This window comes from Canis lupus, chromosome 20 (genome assembly GCF_003254725.2).
Source record: "Canis lupus dingo isolate Sandy chromosome 20, ASM325472v2, whole genome shotgun sequence".
In the NCBI taxonomy this organism is placed as follows: Eukaryota; Metazoa; Chordata; class Mammalia; order Carnivora; family Canidae; genus Canis; species Canis lupus.
This window is the reverse complement of record NC_064262.1, coordinates 44508078-44525994: the sequence shown is the minus strand read 5'-3', so window position 1 is coordinate 44525994 and position 17917 is coordinate 44508078. Positions and strand designations below refer to the sequence as shown.

The following is a 17917-nucleotide window of genomic DNA, read 5'->3' as shown; positions in this document are numbered from 1 at the left end:
AGTGCCATTTTGGGCCTGGGCTCCAGCACTGTCTTGCCTGTCTCCCAGGCATGCTGACCTTCTGAAGTCTGTGCCTGCCACAGGACAGAGTGCTGCTCTTTCCCCTGCTCAGTGGGCAGACTTTTCTTTTTTTTTTTTTTTAAACTTTATTTTGGCTTTTTGTTTTTAACTTTATTTTGGCTCTTTTTTCACTCCTTTACAAATGATTTTACGTATGTGTTAGTATTCCTGTTATCTGCACAAATCCTGGTGAAGTGGTTCTGGTAAAGCTGCAGGTGGTTAAAGTTTGACACCCCTCACCCTCCAAGCTATCCCCATGGTGTGGGGTGTTGGAGGGGGAAGGTTCTTGACTGGAGCACATTCTTGAGACTCAGTCTTGGTTTTATACACATAAAGAACTCCGTTGTTAGCCATTTTTTGTTTTTGATATGTTGATTTTCAGAAGAATGAGGCTGGGGGCTCTCTTGAGGTGCTCCTTGTAAGCTTGAGCTCAAGTCAGCCAGAGACCCTTTGCTGCTGGGTATGAGCAAAGCGTTCCCGGGAGCATGGCGCCCTCTGCTGGAGAGTGGAGTGCCTTGTGAATGCACCGCTCGACTTGTGTGTCCAGAGCCAGGGATGCTGATTTCCCTGCTTATAAGTCATGGTTCCTGAAACTTAAGGCCAAAGCGGGGTGGCTAGGGGTTGTTTTGGGGTATCAGACCTTGTTATTGGGTTCCCCTGGCATTTTCCACAGCTCTCACCCCTCACCTGGCAGGGGCTTTGCTATTGCCTAGGGCTTCTCTCGGAAGCCTCCACGGCCCCCTGTACCCCTTCCCTGCTTTGTCGGGGTTGGGAAGTCTCTGCCGCTAACTGATTGGATTTTGCTAGTGGGATTGTTGGGTTTGAGTATGTGTTTAATGAAAAATTTAAAAATGTTGTAAGAGGAAAGAATTTTACATCTTGCCAAATTAAAACCAGAGAGAGACCTTCCAGATTTAACTGTTGATGTTTTGACTTTTTTAGTTACTGCGGAATACACGATCCTGCTTGCGTGGTTTACTGTAACACCAGCAAGAAGTGGTTCTGTAACGGGCGTGGAAATACTTCTGGCAGGTAGATAATCAGACCGTGCATGTGTCTTTAATCAATGCTGTGCTCAGATTTGTGTGTAAATTATGGAAATGTTGAAGCAAAAGCACAATATAAAATCACGCTAACAAACCTGGTTTTTCCCCTCCTCTGTGACTGGTTTAACTTGAAACAGATGGTGGTGTGTGAATGCCTTAATGTATTTACCCTTGATTTATTCTCTGTGGTTCTTTTTATTATGCAAGTAGGGTTGGCTTAATTCTCCTTCCCCGTTTTTATTTATATTTTTCTGCAAGATGAGCTCCTGGCACGCCCGTTCATCTTCATTACTGGGTGCCTGGGGAGGATGTTCCCAAGACAGTAATGGGCATCCATGGGAGCCACTTCCTGAGAAGGCTCCCTCTGGCCTTAGCTCATCGGAGCAGTCCTGAGGCTAATACGGGCCAGATCCTGAATCATCGGATTAAATTAAGTTCACTTGACCGTCGTCTCTGGGCTTCCCTTCCTGCTGTTGATCAGCAGCAGCTGTGACTGGGTCTCTTGTTTCGTGTTTGGGGTGAGACCAGTTTTGTGCTGGTGCTTGGATTCCAAGAGAGGGTCCAGTCCTGGTGGCTTCTCCAGAGCTGCTGTGATGTGTGACAACTCACACCACTGTTCTGGAGAAGTGGAACAGTCTTGTGAGACAGGGCTCCAGGTTGTCAGCAAGAAAGGAGCATCTTCTGGGAGTCATGTTGTAGAGACATACAGTGACAAAACCCCATAGGCAGGTATATTTGCACAGAGTCCCCACCCTTCCTGTGTCTTCCAGGCTTCACCATTTCATGCGTGCTGCCTAAGGACACAGTGGTCAGATCTCTTGTCATCTTAGAGTTAGCAGTGCGAATTGTAGGGTTCTGAGTGAGGCAAGAAAGTGGGCTAATACTTAATTCTAAAGATTTGAAAGGAAAAGCATCTTCAGGGTAACCGGATTCATATCCCATTTTCAGAATGTTCTGGGTAATTTCAGCATTACTGTGTTTGCATTAGTTCCTCTCCTGCAGGAAAAGCAATTAAAACTTCTTAGCTGGCAACCCCAGCTTCCGGTCAGTAGAGCCAAGATCAGAGAAGTGAGCAAAAGGCCTCTAAGAGAAAACAGACTGTGAACCACACTGCATTTTTGCATGAGACCAGATTGTAAAAATTATGGGGCACTTAACCTTCAGGGAGCTTCCAGTGTAACCTGTGGGGCAGGTGCAGAAAAGACAAGAGGAAATCAGTCTGGTAAAAATGCCTGGTTGTGATAGCTTCAGAAGAGTGGATGTTCTCTGGGTGCACAGTGGTGACAGCTGGCTTCATGAAGCTAGAGAGAGTTAAAATGTGGCATCTGAGCTAAAGCTTGTCACAGAAGGGGTTTCCCCGAGGTGAGGGAGGGCAGCAGCAGGGCAGTCTGGAAGCCTGGCAGGTGTGCTTGGTGTCTGACCAACCCGCAGCAAGGCTGTAGGTAGCTGGGAGAGCCTAAGACAGAGCCAAGCACCACCTGTGGGCTACATGCCCGGCTGGATTGTCTTAGGGTGGAGTTCGCAAGCCCCAGGTGTAGGTGAGCTGTGTCCCGGAAATGGGAAGGACAGTAGAGTCCTGGCCGCCCAGCAGCAAGGAAAGAGCTGAGACAGTGGGGTTTCAGACAGTTCAGAGCGGGCCCTGTGCTTCCTGAGAGTAGCCCTGAGCCCCGCTGCTCTATATTTTTTACTGTCCTCAGGTTTCTAATACGTTTGGTTATCAAGTTTCCTGGCCTGCAGCAAATTAGGAGGGGCTGTTGCTCCTGGAAGCAGGCACAGGGGCCTGGAGAAGCAACTTCTTTGAGAGCAGCAGCAGCCCAGAAGCCTCAGCAAGCAGAGAGGAGCAGAGGAAGGGGCAGGCCTCCTGCCTCTCCGGGACAGCAGCCTTGGCCCCACTGATAGGTTCATTCAGGCCCCATACGTAGGATTTCAGAAAGCAGGAACTAAAAAAAAAAAAGAAGCAGGAACTATGTGAAACGTGTTAGGAAAGTTTTCCTTAAAGGCTGTTCAAGTCGGATTGATTTTTGCGCTCAGTGGGGAGCCAGTTCAGGGGCGGGCTGGCCCCCTGGGATGCCAGATGGATGAGGTGTGACCGCCCCTGCTAATGGACTGTGAACGGTACCGGAACTTTTAACGGGGGGCTCGAAAATTGGAAGTGGTGAAAAGCCAAACTTTGGGTGTTAACTATTTATCATTTCCTGGTTTCAGCCACATTGTAAATCACCTCGTGAGGGCAAAATGCAAAGAGGTGACTCTGCACAAGGATGGGCCCCTGGGGGAGACAGTCCTGGAATGTTACAACTGTGGCTGCCGCAATGTCTTCCTCCTTGGCTTCATCCCTGCCAAGGCTGACTCAGTAGTGGTGCTGCTGTGCAGGTGAGGGCGGAGCCCCCCATTCAGAGGGGGTGGAGGCACTTGGCCCCAGTAGGCCCTGTTCTGCCCATTAGAGAGGTGTGAGGATATTTGGGGGCTGGGGCTAGTTAAGAGAACTGGGAATGTTGAATAACTTTTGGGGTGTGTTCTGGTTAAATCATAAAAAGAATTCTGTAAAAACAGTGTAAGGAGTTTTAAGAGTTCAGAGCTCAAGTGCATGGGGAGAGGCAGTGATTACTAGCAATTTAAAGGTAATATGATCACATAATAAAATGCAAGGAACGTCACTTTGGGATAAAAGGTAAGCCTTGGGGGTGGCAATCACCCTCACCCTGGCTTCCCCTGCCCTTGGTTTCTGTAGGCAGCCCTGCGCCAGTCAGAGCAGCCTGAAGGACATCAACTGGGATAGCTCCCAGTGGCAGCCCCTCATCCAGGACCGCTGCTTCCTCTCTTGGCTGGTCAAGATCCCTTCTGAGCAGGAGCAGCTGCGGGCTCGGCAGATCACCGCCCAGCAGATCAACAAGCTGGAGGAGCTCTGGAAGGTGAGGGCCTGCTGAGAATGCAAATCTGCCTCAGCACTGTTCTTGTCCAAGGAGAGCTGCTGGGAGTGACTAGCTTCACAACGGGAGAGATTCTGGAAGGAACTCCAGGGAGAGACTGCCATCTCTACCTGGAATGGCCCCGTGGTGGAATCCCACAGGCACCTCCTGCCAGGCCTCTGGGAACGGATAGCTCCGGTTGCTGGAATTTTTCTCTTGTTGCAGAGGGTGAGGGTGGGTGGTGGGAAGGAGGAAGACCAGAACTGGCTGTGGACGGCTATGGGCGGCTGTGGGTGGACATGGCAAGAGGAGGTAGTCCTGGGGAGACAGGACTGTGAGGATTCTTTAAGATCTCGTTGGCCCTGTGACGTGTCTGAAGCCAGGGGTGAATGTTCAGGGAAGAAGGGATCTAGGTCACAAAGGTCAGAGAGGCAGGGCCCACAGCAGCTGGATGAGTGAAGAGGAGGGGCTTCCAGCTTGGGTGGTTCAGTGCCAACCCCATGTGACAGACCTAGTTCTCCAGGAAAGCCCTTCTCTGGTTCTGGTTCAGCTTTTGGTTTGGTGGGTTTTTGTTTTTGTTTTTGTTTTTGGTTTGTTTTGTTTCGTTTGTTTGTTTTGTTTTTTTGGTTCAGCTTTTGTGATAAAGTTTTTGTAATTGGGCTAGAAACTTTAATTAGGAGCCCATATAATCCAAAATCTTTTTTTTTTTTTTTTTTTTTTAAGATTTTATTCATGAGAGACAGAGAGAGAGAGAGAGAGAGGCAGAGACACAGGCAGGGGGAGAAGCAGGCTCCATGCAGAGACAGAGCCCGACGTGGGACTCGATCCCGGGTCTCCAGGATCTGCCCCTGGGCCAAAGGTGGTGCTAAACCGCTGAGCCACTAGGGCTGCCCCCAATAATCCAAAATCTTAAATGTGAATTTATTTTTACTTTGAGTGCAAGTCAGAATAGTTCTCAACTGTCATCTAGCAAGGTACCTTTCTACTTCAGTTTTCAGATGGCCAGAACTATTTCACCTTTTCTGTTTATAGCCACACAGCCTAGATATTGTTCTGTCCCTGCCAGGGACGAGTGTATCGCCCCTAATCAGGGTCAGGAGGAAATTGGGGTGGGGGGAAAAGTTGGGCCTCCTCTTCTGTTTACACAGCCAGAGGACTAGTGGTCTTTCTGGCAGCCCAAAAGAGGTATTCTCTCTCCCAGTTCAGGGACTAGGCATTTGTTGGAGAATATAGTCACTTGCTGATACAGGTGTGTCAGGCTGTGTACCTGGGGTGTCTTTGCTAGTATTCACCCTGTTGGTGTAGCCCTGGGCAAGGGAAGAATAGGGGTGACAGCTGAAGGGGGAGCAAAGACCCAGACCCGTGTCCACCTCCCTGTGCCACATACACTTTATCACATGAGGGCTCTCTTCAGTGGGGTGGACACCACCAGCCACCAGTGCTCTCTGAATGACAGGCTGACATTGGCTTGTTCTGATAGGTGGTGGCTATGGCCTGTTCTTCTAATGACTAGTGAGCCCGTGTGTACTTCCTTTTGTATGTAGGTGAAAATGGGGAAGAACAGTTGTGGTGCTTGTCTTCTAGGAAAATCCTTCTGCCACTTTGGAGGACCTGGAGAAGCCAGGCGTGGACGAGGAGCCGCAGCATGTCCTCCTGCGGTACGAGGATGCCTACCAGTACCAGAACATATTCGGCCCTCTGGTCAAGCTGGAGGCCGACTACGATAAGAAACTGAAAGAGTCCCAGGTGATGTGGTGTGTGCAGGAGGGTTTCGGTCATTTTAACCCAGCGTCTCTCCTAAGGTCTGGGGAGGGCGGTTTTCTCTGCAAACTGCGGACGCTGACATGGGCAGAGGCGCAGTGCTCTGAGAGACGGAATGGTGGATTGAGGGCAGGCAAGGGAGTGACCCTTGGGCAGACGCCCGGTTGCTCAGAGCTAAACACCGAGTGTTTTCTGATTTAAAATCCAACAAAAATCCCCCCTCTCAGTTGGGGTCACAGCCTTTGCCCACGGCTATGAGAGTCGGAGCTGAGGAGCCCATGGCACGCTGAGGGCACTCCTTGTACCAGTCTCCTGAAGAACACATGTAGGAAGCGGGAGCTCTGAGGATCGGCCACCAGCTTCCTTCTCCCTCCACGGTTCACAGAAAAGCCACCTCTGAGAGCAGACGTCGTGTGGGGGTCTCCTGGTCATCTTGAGCGGGTTCTGGGGGTCCTAATGGCTTCTCTCCCGGATGTGCCCTTGTTGGTGTTGCAGGCTGTTGGGTGCTGTGTGCTGCACCCTGACATCATGGCTCGTAAGGTCGCCATAGGGCACACACCTGTGGAAACCCAGACACGAGGAGTCCAGGCCCGTGTCTGTGTCTCAGGCTAACAGGGCTCTTATTTTTCATGTGCTCAGACTCAAGATAACATCACGGTCAGGTGGGACCTGGGCCTTAACAAGAAGAGAATCGCCTACTTCACTTTGCCCAAGACTGACTCTGGTAATGAGGATTTAGTCATAATTTGGTTAAGAGGTGATTTTAAGTTTTAAAATATTTGTGACCATAAGTAGCATAAAATTCCTAGTTTCACCCTTGTAAAGTGTCCCTTAATTTGAACTCTTCATGGTGGCAGCCTTGGCACATGTTGAAAACGCTAACTTTCTTGCTGTGTTTTCTCTGTAAGACATGCGGCTCATGCAGGGGGATGAGATATGCCTGAGGTACAAAGGGGATCTGGCACCCCTCTGGAAAGGGATCGGCCACGTCATCAAGGTCCCTGATAGTATCCTTTGTGTAAAGAAGGACGAGTTCATCCTGAGCACAGGTGGCCTGTGTGGGGGTCGCCTCGGGGAGGAAAGGGCTCCGCGGGTGGCTGGGGGCGGTGGGAGTCCCTCTGAGTGATGGGGTTTGCCACTGAGTCTTTTCTTCAGTTGTACTCTGAGGGTGCACCATGTGTATCAAACTGATCAAAGAGCTGCCTGGCCTGAGGCCAGGGCCTGCCCAGCTCTGTGCCCTGGGGCTCTGGAGGCTCCACCAGAATCCTGGCCTGCTCCATGCTGGGTGCTGCCCCAGTGCTCACAGGATTGCAGGAGCTGGCAGTAGGGGGGCGCAGACACCATGGTGGTGACTGTCAGTGAGAACATGGGCCAGGTGGGCTGGGTTTTCTGTGCTGGGCACAGGGGAGGGTCTTTTTTCTCAGTAGCTGAATGAAGGCTCCTCAGAAAGGTAAACCCAGCTTTTGACAATGATGAAACTTAACTCAGTGGCACAGATTATGGCGATGAGATCGCCATTGAGCTTCGGAGCAGTGTGGGTGCACCTGTGGAGGTGACTCATAACTTCCAGGTGGATTTCGTATGGAAGTCAACCTCCTTTGATAGGTATGTCCACCTTGCCCCTGCAGGTACTACTGCATCTGTTTTGCAGTGCTCTGCTGGTGGCACAGCTGCCGCCTCCACCATCTGGATGATTCTCATCTGCAGTTGCCAGGCCTCACACCAAACACTCCATGGTCGTGCGGGTCCCTGACCCTGAGTTTTCCTTCCAGGATGCAGAGTGCGTTGAAAACGTTCGCCGTGGATGAGACCTCTGTGTCGGGCTACATCTACCACAAACTGCTCGGGCATGAGGTGGAGGATGTGATCATTAAGTGCCAGCTGCCAAAACGCTTTACGGCACAGGGGCTCCCCGACCTCAACCATTCTCAGGTTCTCACCCATTCTGGGGACTAGAAGGGGCCTGGCTGGCAGAGCCTGCTTGGATGGGCAGCCCCCCTCATTCCCCAGGGTTGGGTGCAGCCTAGCACTTATCTGTTATCTGAAGGTTTATGCTGTGAAGACTGTGCTGCAAAGACCGCTGAGCCTGATCCAGGGACCACCAGGCACAGGGAAGACAGTGACCTCTGCCACCATCGTCTATCACCTTGCTCGGCAGGGCAATGGGTAGGGCTCAACACCACCCAAGGTGGGGGTGGGGGAGACCTGTCTGCTGGGATGCCTGGGGGCCCCTCTTACCTGGCACTCTGTGTTTTACATTATCTGTGTGAGTTCTGATCTTTGTGGTTGCTTTTAATAAGCAAGCGTGCTGCTCTGGTAGAGGCCACAGTGGGTCAGTGTGTTAGCGCATCTTGACTTTTGTACTTGTGTGCACCTTAGAGCTTTGAAAGTCTTTAGGGTGCAGACAGGAGGGTGAGGATGCAGGATCCTGTTAGTAGTATTGCTGCACATGAGAAATGTGAAAACTAGGTGGGAATAGGAAGCGCCAGACCAGTTGGGTTTTAGCTCCTTCAGCTTTGTTCATTCCTGGCTTTAGTCTTAGATCACGAGTGGGGCTCTGTTGCCTGTGATTCAGAACAACAGTCCTGGCAGTTAGCATTTCCTGAATTTCCTCTGGGTGAGCTCTGAGACGTTCATTCACATTGTGTTGAAGGCCTGTGCTCGTCTGTGCTCCGAGTAACATAGCTGTGGATCAGCTGACTGAGAAGATCCACCAGACTGGGCTGAAAGTTGTACGGCTTTGTGCCAAGAGCCGTGAGGCCATCGACTCCCCAGTGTCATTCTTGGCCCTGCACAACCAGATCAGGAACATGGACAGGTGGGTGTTGGATAGCCCACCTTAAGCACAGCACATCTCCCGTGCGCGGTCCCTGATGACACATGCCTCCCGTGCCTGCTGACATGTCACCATGCTTCCAGCATGCCAGAGCTACAGAAGCTGCAGCAGCTGAAGGATGAGACGGGGGAGCTGTCATCTGCTGATGAGAAGCGGTACCGGGCTCTGAAGCGTACCGCTGAGAGGGAGCTGCTCATGGTGAGCTCTTAGCCTCAGCACTGTTTTGTTCTGTTTGGCTGTGGGACTGTCCCAGTATGTGGAGCTGTAGATCAGTTTATTTTGCTTTTGGGAAAGAACTTCGATCCCTCCCATATTTGTCTTCTCAGTGGTTGCACATCTTGGTCTGGAGGTGGGTCTGGAACACTCTCCTGCTCTTTTATAACAAACCAACCAAGGTTTCCTCAGCTCAACACTGCCTCTCAGAGGCTGTTTTAGGCACAGAACCATGTCTGTGCTGAGAGATTTTTGTGATAAAGTACGATCACTTAGAGCCTGGACGTAGATGTTGTCCAGGTGGGATAGCAGCCTGTTTCCATAAGTGTCGGGGAGAGTGTGAATCTGTGTCCTGTCCTGTCTGCCCTTTGGGGCCTGGTAACATTTACCATGCAGGTGCCCTGATGCCTCACCTACTCTTGTCTCCAGAATGCAGATGTCATCTGCTGCACATGTGTGGGTGCAGGGGACCCAAGGCTTGCCAAGATGCAGTTCCGCTCCATTTTAATTGACGAGAGCACCCAGGCCACTGAGCCAGAATGCATGGTCCCTGTGGTCCTTGGTGCCAAGCAGGTGGGCCATTCACTGTAGTCCTGTTTGAAAATGTGTGTGTTCTCTTGTTCCAGTTCTGTGTGATTCTCAGTGCTGGGGTTTGTTTTTGATAATGCTTTATGTACCATGATATCCTGACAGAGCAGAGGGATGCACAGTTGAGGGGTTCTTGGAAGGATGAGTGCCCTACCCAGCACCTCTTTTGGGTCCTGAGTGCACATCTGTGTGTTTCATATGTGGGTTTCCCCGCTATCCACAAGTAAAACATTGCTTTGAAACCTCTCATAAGCCAAAATGAAATAAAGTGAGGAATATCTGTGCTTTCCGAAAGTTCACATCATGCCACTTGGCTTTTGCAAAAGCCAACATTAGTACCTGTTCTTGACAACTGAAAGAAATCTGAAGGGGATTTTTGCTTTTACGATGAAAGCCATAAGCATATTAATACAGGTCTTTTGTAAAAGAGAAGTGGCATAAGGTGAACTTTTTTTTTTAAGATTTTATTTATTCATGATAGAGAGAGACACAGGCAGAGAGAGGAGCAGGCTCCATGCAGGGAGTCTGATGTGAGACTCGATCCTGGGACTCCGGGATCACGCCCTGGGCCAAAGGCAGGCGCTTAAACCGCTGAGCCCCCCTGGCTGCCCATAAGGTGAACTTTGTTAGGAAAATCAGGATACTTGTATGTGGTGGGTGGTCCTGTGCCTGGTCAACGCTTACTACTTGAATCCACATGGCCAGGTGGTCGTATAGCACCCGGGTTAGTGCCCCCATGAGCGGGTGTCTGTGCCGTTTCATACTCAGGTTCCTCACCTGTGTGGGCCTCTCCCCACAGCTCATCCTCGTGGGTGACCACTGCCAGCTGGGCCCTGTGGTGATGTGCAAGAAAGCAGCCAAGGCTGGACTATCTCAGTCGCTCTTTGAGCGCCTGGTGGTGCTGGGCATCCGTCCCATCCGCCTCCAGGTCCAGTATCGGATGCACCCTGCGCTCAGTGCCTTCCCATCCAACATATTCTACGAGGGCTCTCTTCAGAATGGCGTCACTGCAGGTAGTGCTTAACCCAGAGTGGGGGGCCTAGAGGGAACGCAGCCTGGGAATGAAACCTGCTGTCGCTGCCCAGGCGGCCTCACGTGGCGATCACTTATGTGTAGGGGTCACCTCAGCTCCAGTGGTGTACAGGACGCAATGTCCACTCTGTGGGGTGGGCTAGGGGAGCTTATCCTTATAAAATGCAGAGTCAGTACGTGAGAATTCTCAGCAGGGGCATATCACACAGCATGCAGAGCAGGAGGTGGCAGAATTGACAGTTCCTCCCACTCCTGACCCTGTTGTTCTCAGAGCCCAGGCCCTGGGGGTTCACAGAACTGAGGTCAGAACTACTCTTGTAGTAACACTGAGGCATCGTGTGCCCTTTTGCCATGTGTATGGTTATGCTGAAGGTGCAGAAGCGTCCCTGGAAGGCTGGCTGTTGCTGCGGCATGAGTGGGGACAGTGCTTTTAGAGTGCCCGTGTGTTCTCATTGCCACATGCTTGCAGCAGGCAAGGCCCCAATCAACAAAGAGTACTCACTTTACTAACCCCTTGGGTGCACATCCTTGGGACCCTGTGCGTGACTAAGACACTTGGCAGTTGTGGTAGGTGCTTGGAAAAGGACACAGGGATACGTTTGTGGGCTGTCCTTCAGCCTGGGGTGTTCAACAGGTGCTTTCCCAGAAATGATCAAAGAGAGCCAGCCTGTGGCTTCAAGGAAAATAGTTGACAGTATTTATCACCAGTGGTAAAACCTTGAGAATTCAGATGAAAATCAGAATTTTGGAAAACTCAGCTGATCAAGTCTTTCTAATGCTGAGTGGCTTTTCTGATGAGATCTGTGGTGGACAAATGTCTGTGGAGTGTGGAGTCTCTGGAAGCTCTGCTTGACTTGGTGAGCAAGTACTTCCCATGCTGATGGCCAGCAAGGATGGTACAAAGTCTGAGGCTGTCTCCAGGGCAGGGCCGAGGAGGGCCACCATCATCGCGAGCCTGCAGGGTGACCTTCTATCCAGTGTTGGTCTGGAATCAGGCAGGATCTCATAATTGTGGGGAAGGTCATGAAACACTCTTCCCTTTTCCAGCCACATGCATCTGTGAGTCCCGGTCATGCTACTGGCAGGGCTGACAGAGACTGGCTGCAGGAGCAGAGTCCACCGTTCGGGAACGGAGTTGCAGAAACTCAATAGATAATATACTTTAGTGGGAAATGTTTTTCATAAAAAAGGATTTTGCTGATGTTTATTTTTAGAGGAATTCATACATATTTTGTGTTTCTAGGTTTTTAAATACAGTAAACTTCAGTAGAGTAAAATTATGGAAATGGTAGCTATTGGGATTCCTCAACTTTTCAGAGTATGAAAGAGTCCTGAGACTGGCGTTCTTAATGTTTGGTTCATGCCAGCAGCCTGCCATGTCAGCCTTGTCTGGCCTGCTGTCTAGGTGAGATGGAGGCTGAGAGTGCGTGCCCGGCCCGGCCACGAAGCTGCCATGTGGTGCAGTCCTGGGAGTTGATGGGACTGTTACCATCACTGTGATGCTTAGAACATTGCTGGTCCATTGGGTGGTAGGGCTAGGAAGAGCCAGGCCACAGGGAACTTGTTTGCTATTGGATGCTAGTTGGGAAAGCCACCACTTAGCACTGATTCTCACCTTTGCCGGTCCTGCTCTGTAAGACAGGGAGAGAGAAGAAAGAATCTGAAGCACTTCCCTGCCGAATGCAGAGCCCAACTCCAGGCTCGATCTCAGGACCCTGAGATCATGACCTGAGTCAAAAACCAAGAGTTGGATGCGTAACTAATGGTACCACCCTGGTACCCCAAGTACATATTTTTTTAATTCTTCATCAGAGTATAAAGAAGTGCCCAAATCCTAAGTGTTCAGCTTAGCGAGTCTTCTTTAAGTAAACACACCTGTATAATTAGTATCTGAACTCCAAAACACAACCTGACCAAGCATACAGGAGCCCCCTTGTGTCCTGAGGTGACCTCTGTTCAAGGCAATGCTGGTGCCCACCCAGACCCACTCTTGGGGTGGCTGGGCCTTAGCTGTAGGAGGAGCATTTGCACTACAAAAATTGGCGGGCATTAATAGATCAGCCCCTGCCACCACTACTCCAGTGGCTAAACATTTGCCAGAAACCCCTGAGCTAATGCGCCACAGAGCTAGCCTTGGCTTCTGCCTTTGCTAGAAGGATAGAAATGGACAAGGCCTCTTTCTCAGCTTGACATAAAATGGATCATTGATTTTTGTGGGTTTTCTAAAATTTTATTTATTTGAGAGAGGGACAGAGATAGGAAGAGAGAACATGAGTGAGGAGAGGGAGAAACCAGCTCACCCCTGAGTAGGGATCCTGACGGGGCTCCATCCCAGGACTCTGGGATCATGACCTGAACCAAAGGCAGATGTTTAGCTGAGCCACCCAGGTGCCCCGATTTTTGTGTTTTGATGGCAAAAATGCCATTTTTCTCAGGCTGCTCTGTTGAGTAGGTGCAACTCCATAATTCCCAAAGGGGTGAGTGGGGTGTGTGAATGGACAAACTGATTTTTAAGTTATAAGGAAATGCACAGGGCCCACAGTAGCCAAGGTGAACATGAAGAGCCCAATGGAGGTGTTCTCTTACACTACCAGGTGTCACGAGTTACTATAAAACTGCAGTTGCCAGGATACTCTGGGGACAGTGCCTAAGAGGCAGACCCATCTGTCCATAGTCTTTGGTCTATGACAGGATCAAATTGACTCAACAGTGTCATCCATAAAAGCCAATTGTAGGGACGTCATGACCCGAGGGTAGGCAGGCCAGAGAAAGGTTCCATAAACAGGCCAGAGAAAGCATCAACCAGTGAGATGTTCAGTGAGTGAGCCAGCATTGTGCACCAGGCAACTGAGTTTCACTTCATCCAGGGTGTTTGGGGGCCATAGACCTGTCCGGATGGCCACCTCACGGCCCCATCGACCAGGGTCTCTTGCCCAGAGCCTGCTGTCAGCTGCTCTCACATGTGCCTCTATTTGTAATGGTGTGGTCTCTGCATTGCTCCGTCTGTACTCAGTCAAAATATGCTGTGGCTTTTTCCTCTAATGTGAAGTGTTACCTCTTTTCCCTCCCATGACAGCTGATCGAGTGAAGAAGGGATTTGACTTCCAGTGGCCCCAACCTGATAAGCCGATGTTCTTCTACGTGACCCAGGGCCAAGAGGAGATTGCTAGCTCAGGCACCTCCTACCTGAACAGGTAAGCAGAGACTCGCCCTTGACATCTCCAGGCTTCAGTGGCAGCTTGGCAGATAGCCACTAACCACCACTAAGGTGTTCTTTCTTCTGAAGCTTTTCCTTTACTTCCTTATCCCCATTTTTTGTGGACACCTAAACCAACAGCATATTTCCACCTTCCATCTTCAGTGTGTTTTTCTATTGAGCAAAAGTTGCTAAGCCCACGTGTGAAGCTTTTCTGTCCCTCGTGACTCCCTTGGTAAATGATGGGGAGCCCAGCTGTCCGTGCAGCGGGCCTTCACAGGGCTGCCCTGGAGGTGGAGCCGGCCCCACACCTCCCATGGTCTCTAGCCTCAGTCTCAGGAGCCCACGGGTGCCGCCTAGGAACTGAACGGCGGGTTTTCTTAGGACGGAAGCTGCAAATGTGGAGAAGATCACCACGAAGCTGCTAAAGGCGGGTGCCAAGCCTGACCAGATTGGCATCATCACACCTTACGAGGGCCAGCGCTCCTACCTGGTGCAGTACATGCAGTTCAGCGGCTCTCTGCACACCAAGCTCTACCAGGTGCGCGCACCCAATCGGGCCTGCTGGGTCCCACCACAGAAGCGGACCTTGACCTGACCTCCAGGCCTGTGGCCTGTGAACCGGCACAGTTTGGGGGGCGGGGGGGTGCATGTTCCTTCAGGTTTTTCTCAGGATAGTTTTCAGAGCAAAACTTAAAGTAATTCCAAGTTGAAACATATGGCATGATTATGTGCCGGCCTTACAGTGGATGTTACATAGTTGTGAAAACGCTGTTCACTCCTGTATCAACACCTGGATAAAATGTCCAGGATGTATATCCTTTCAGGATGCAGGACAACGTAATTATTTCTCTCTGCAGAAATGGACCAAAATGTAAAGTAATGACTGAGTGACGATGGCAGTTGGTCTCTGTTTTGTTAACTTGAGTACAGTCTAAGGTTTTTTGTGCCAAGCATGTATGTGTTTATCATTGGGAAACAGATTGCCAAGGTTAAAAAGCAACCAGAACCCAGGAAGGCCAGGAAAGTGGGTCGGGGGACCATGAAGGCCCGGTGGGAGCAGGCTCAGTCAAAGGGGTTCCCTCCTTGCTTCCTCACAGGCACAGCAAGCAGGTGGCTGGTGCCAGGGCTCTGCAGGCTTCAGGTGCCAGGCTCTTTGGTAGGATTGGACAGTGCATCTCAACACAGTTCACACAGTTAGAGGGTCCTCGAAGGCAGCCAGCTGGCTGACTGTGACCATGTGTCCCTTGTAGGAGGTAGAGATTGCCAGCGTGGACGCATTCCAGGGGCGAGAGAAGGACTTCATCATTCTTTCCTGCGTGCGAGCCAACGAGCACCAAGGCATTGGATTTTTAAACGACCCCAGGCGGCTTAATGTGGCCCTGACCAGAGCAAGGTATGGAGGCCTGAGTCCCATTAGGCTTTGCTGGTGGCAGGTGCCTCCCTCCTGACACAGGAGTTCTTGGAGGGATTTTCCCTCAGAATCTGGAGCTGGGAGGGTCCACCCAGGAGCCGCTTCCCTGCCTGGTTCTCCTCTTTGTCTGGTTGTTCTTGCATCACAGCTGAACCTTGGGCTGCATACAGGGCAGGACTGGACTTTGACAGCACCAGAGGGTAGAATGTTCCCAAGCAGCAATTTAGAAAGAATGCATTCCTATGAGACACCTTTGTTTCCTGTCCTGGTGGGTTTCTGTGGCCTCAGTTTTGCGGCAAGGGTCATCTAGGCCCTTTTGACCTAAGATCAAAATGCAATAGTTCAGGTTGTGTTCCTGCAGAGAATTGAATCCATGAATCTAATCTTTTGGTCTTGTATGCTTCTTTGACCCTAGAATGTAACCTGTCTTGAAATAATGATGATAGCAAAGGAGACCCAGAAAATAAGGAGGCCCCTTGTCACCTTGAGTAAAACCAGTCCTCAGCTGCCCTGTATCAGCTGGAAGTTAGGCTCACTTCACACGTTGGTTTTTTCCCCTCTCAGGGCATTTTGGTGGTTATCTGTTACCTCCTACCCCTTTCTAGGGTGCTCTCTTGTTTGGTGGCCAATACTGGGGCATATGGGGATCCTGAGACAGCTGGGTAGGGTGAGCATCCACCAGAGAAGCCAGTCCCCAGCTTGGTCATTGAGTTCTGTGCCCTGGGCTTTTGGGGTTCCCGAGGCACAGAGCCTGCTGGGACTGGTGATGATCTCCCAGGAGGCCGATTCATGGCTGAAAACAAGGAGACTCCTCTGAGCTCATCTGCTCATGGAAGCATTTGATACCTGGGCTCCTCAGAAATTGTTTTCAGATATACCCGGTGTGCTGTTGGCAGTTCGCACAGTGGGCTTCAGTGCCAGCTCCATCCCTGTGACCAGCAGTGTACCTGTCTGCCCCCAGCAGGCCAGGTGTCTAGGCAGGGAGGGAGAGGATGCCGGGAGAGCAGCCTGGGCTTAACTTCTGTCACCTTGGATGTGGATTTTGAGTCTGTTCAGTCTTTCCTCATTGTTCTACGTGGTGTTCCACTCATCATGTAGAGCCCTAAACACCATATTTTCATGCCCATACCTTGCAGGTATGGGGTTATTATTGTGGGCAACCCAAAGGCCCTGTCCAAGCAGCCCCTCTGGAACCACCTGCTGAACTATTACAAGGAGCAAAAGGTGCTGGTGGAGGGGCCCCTGAACAACCTGCGGGAGAGCCTTATGCAGTTTAGCAAGCCCAGGAAGCTGGTCAATACCATCAACCCGGTGAGTACCAGTGTAGGCTGGCAGAGGGGCATGGAGGAAGACAGGGTCAGGAACCCTCTTCTCCCTCAGACTGGTGTTCCTAGCACGTGGCTGTGAGCAGTAGCAGGTGTAACCAGCGACCGGTGTGAGCTGAGGCTAGACATGCATGTCCATGTGCACGAGAGTGATGGAGCTGGCCTGTTGTCACAGAGCTCCCCCACCCCAGGTCTCTCAAGTGTTATAAGGCGCTCTCAGACCTGGCCTTTTAGGACACAAAGTCATGAGTGGTGTTTAGGAGTTGGACATAGTGAACCCAGGGTGCTCTAGGGGACTTAGAAGCCATGATGTTGCTTGAGGTGAAGCCTGAACGTATCTATGTTCAGCATCAAAGGTCAGGTCTGTAAAAAAAAAAAAAAAAAAAAGGCCAGGTCTGTGGAGTAGGGTGGGTGAGGCCCAGAGCCCACTGGTCAGCAAGCCCCTCAGGGTTGGCCTAGGCATGGCCTGGGAGGTGGCCGGGCCCTCAGATCTTAAGAGAGTTCATCTTGTGTCAAGGTGATAAATTCCTCACCTATCTAAACCCTCTGCAGGGAGCCCGCTTCATGACGACAGCCATGTATGATGCCCGGGAGGCTATTATCCCAGGGTCAGTCTATGATCGGAGCAGCCAGGGTGAGTCTGCTGCAGGAGGAGGGGTGGGTGGGGTGGGACCACACTGGCCCTGTGCATGTTGATCATTCCCACGCCTGCAGCTTTTGGCCCTATCACTCCTGGGGTGACCTCCCAAGCCTCAGTCCGCAGAAACTGCCTCACAAAGCTCTTTGTTGCCTTCCCTTGTCTGAAATCAGAGAATTGGTTGTCAGTTTCTGAATACAAATTTTTTTCTTTTTAAGAGTTTATTTATTCACGAGAGGCAGAGATATAGGCAGAGAAGCAGGCTCCACGCAGGGGGCCCGATGTGGGACTCGGTTCCAGGTCTCGAGGATCACACACTGGGCCAAAGGCAGCCTCTCAACTGCTGAGCCACCCAGGTGTCCCATAAACCTTTTTTTTTTTTTTTTTTTTAATACCAGAGCTCTGCTTATGGAGGTTTGCAGGCACATACTGCAGCCCTGCCTGTTTGCCCCTGTGCCCCATGCCATAGTGCTCCCTGCCTACCTTGCCCTTTGTGCCTCCACTCAGTGGGGGGGTGGGCACTCCTGCAGCTCCTCCAGGCCACCCATAGCCTCAGTTCTGGTTGCATGGTCCTTCTTGTTTCTGTGTACTCTCTGAGACCACACTTCTGGGTGGGGTCTCTGTCCTGAGGCTGAGCCTTAACCCCTGCTGTATGGAACACCTCCTCTTGCCTGAGCCAGTGTCTAGACGGTTCCCATTCATCTCCCAGGTCCCTGTCTCCTAAGGCCTTTCCCTGCCCTAGCCTCTAGAGAGGGTGACTGGCTCACCCAGGTGCTTGGTGCCACAGCCTGCATTTTACACTGAGCTTCATCTCCACCTGGGCTCACTGGCCATCCTGGGGCCAGGTACACCCCAACATTTCCTCTCTTGTGTGAAGTAGGAAAACCCCCTTTCCTTGCC

The 17917-nt window shown here is 51.1% G+C and overlaps 1 protein-coding gene across 4 annotated transcripts in view; it reads left to right on the top strand.

Annotated features, from left to right (window-relative positions):
* UPF1 (UPF1 RNA helicase and ATPase) overlaps nt 1-17917 on the top strand; it is a 36746-nt gene that overhangs the window by 14743 nt on the left and 4086 nt on the right. For 2 of the 4 annotated variants that reach the window (XM_049098081.1, XM_025458126.3), the window contains exons 3-20: nt 1003-1092; nt 3312-3479; nt 3838-4018; nt 5600-5761; nt 6416-6533; nt 6685-6783; nt 7273-7381; nt 7549-7708; nt 7824-7942; nt 8430-8594; nt 8696-8810; nt 9255-9398; nt 10213-10426; nt 13522-13639; nt 14026-14182; nt 14895-15037; nt 16192-16366; nt 16933-17014. In XM_049098081.1, coding sequence (XP_048954038.1) covers nt 1003-1092; nt 3312-3479; nt 3838-4018; nt 5600-5761; nt 6416-6533; nt 6685-6783; nt 7273-7381; nt 7549-7708; nt 7824-7942; nt 8430-8594; nt 8696-8810; nt 9255-9398; nt 10213-10426; nt 13522-13639; nt 14026-14182; nt 14895-15037; nt 16192-16366; nt 16933-17014 — 2519 coding nt within the window. The remainder of the gene's footprint in view (nt 1-1002; nt 1093-3311; nt 3480-3837; nt 4019-5599; nt 5762-6415; nt 6534-6684; nt 6784-7272; nt 7382-7548; nt 7709-7823; nt 7943-8429; nt 8595-8695; nt 8811-9254; nt 9399-10212; nt 10427-13521; nt 13640-14025; nt 14183-14894; nt 15038-16191; nt 16367-16932; nt 17015-17917) is intronic. The other 2 variants (XM_049098082.1, XM_025458128.3) reach the window with 1 other exon arrangement.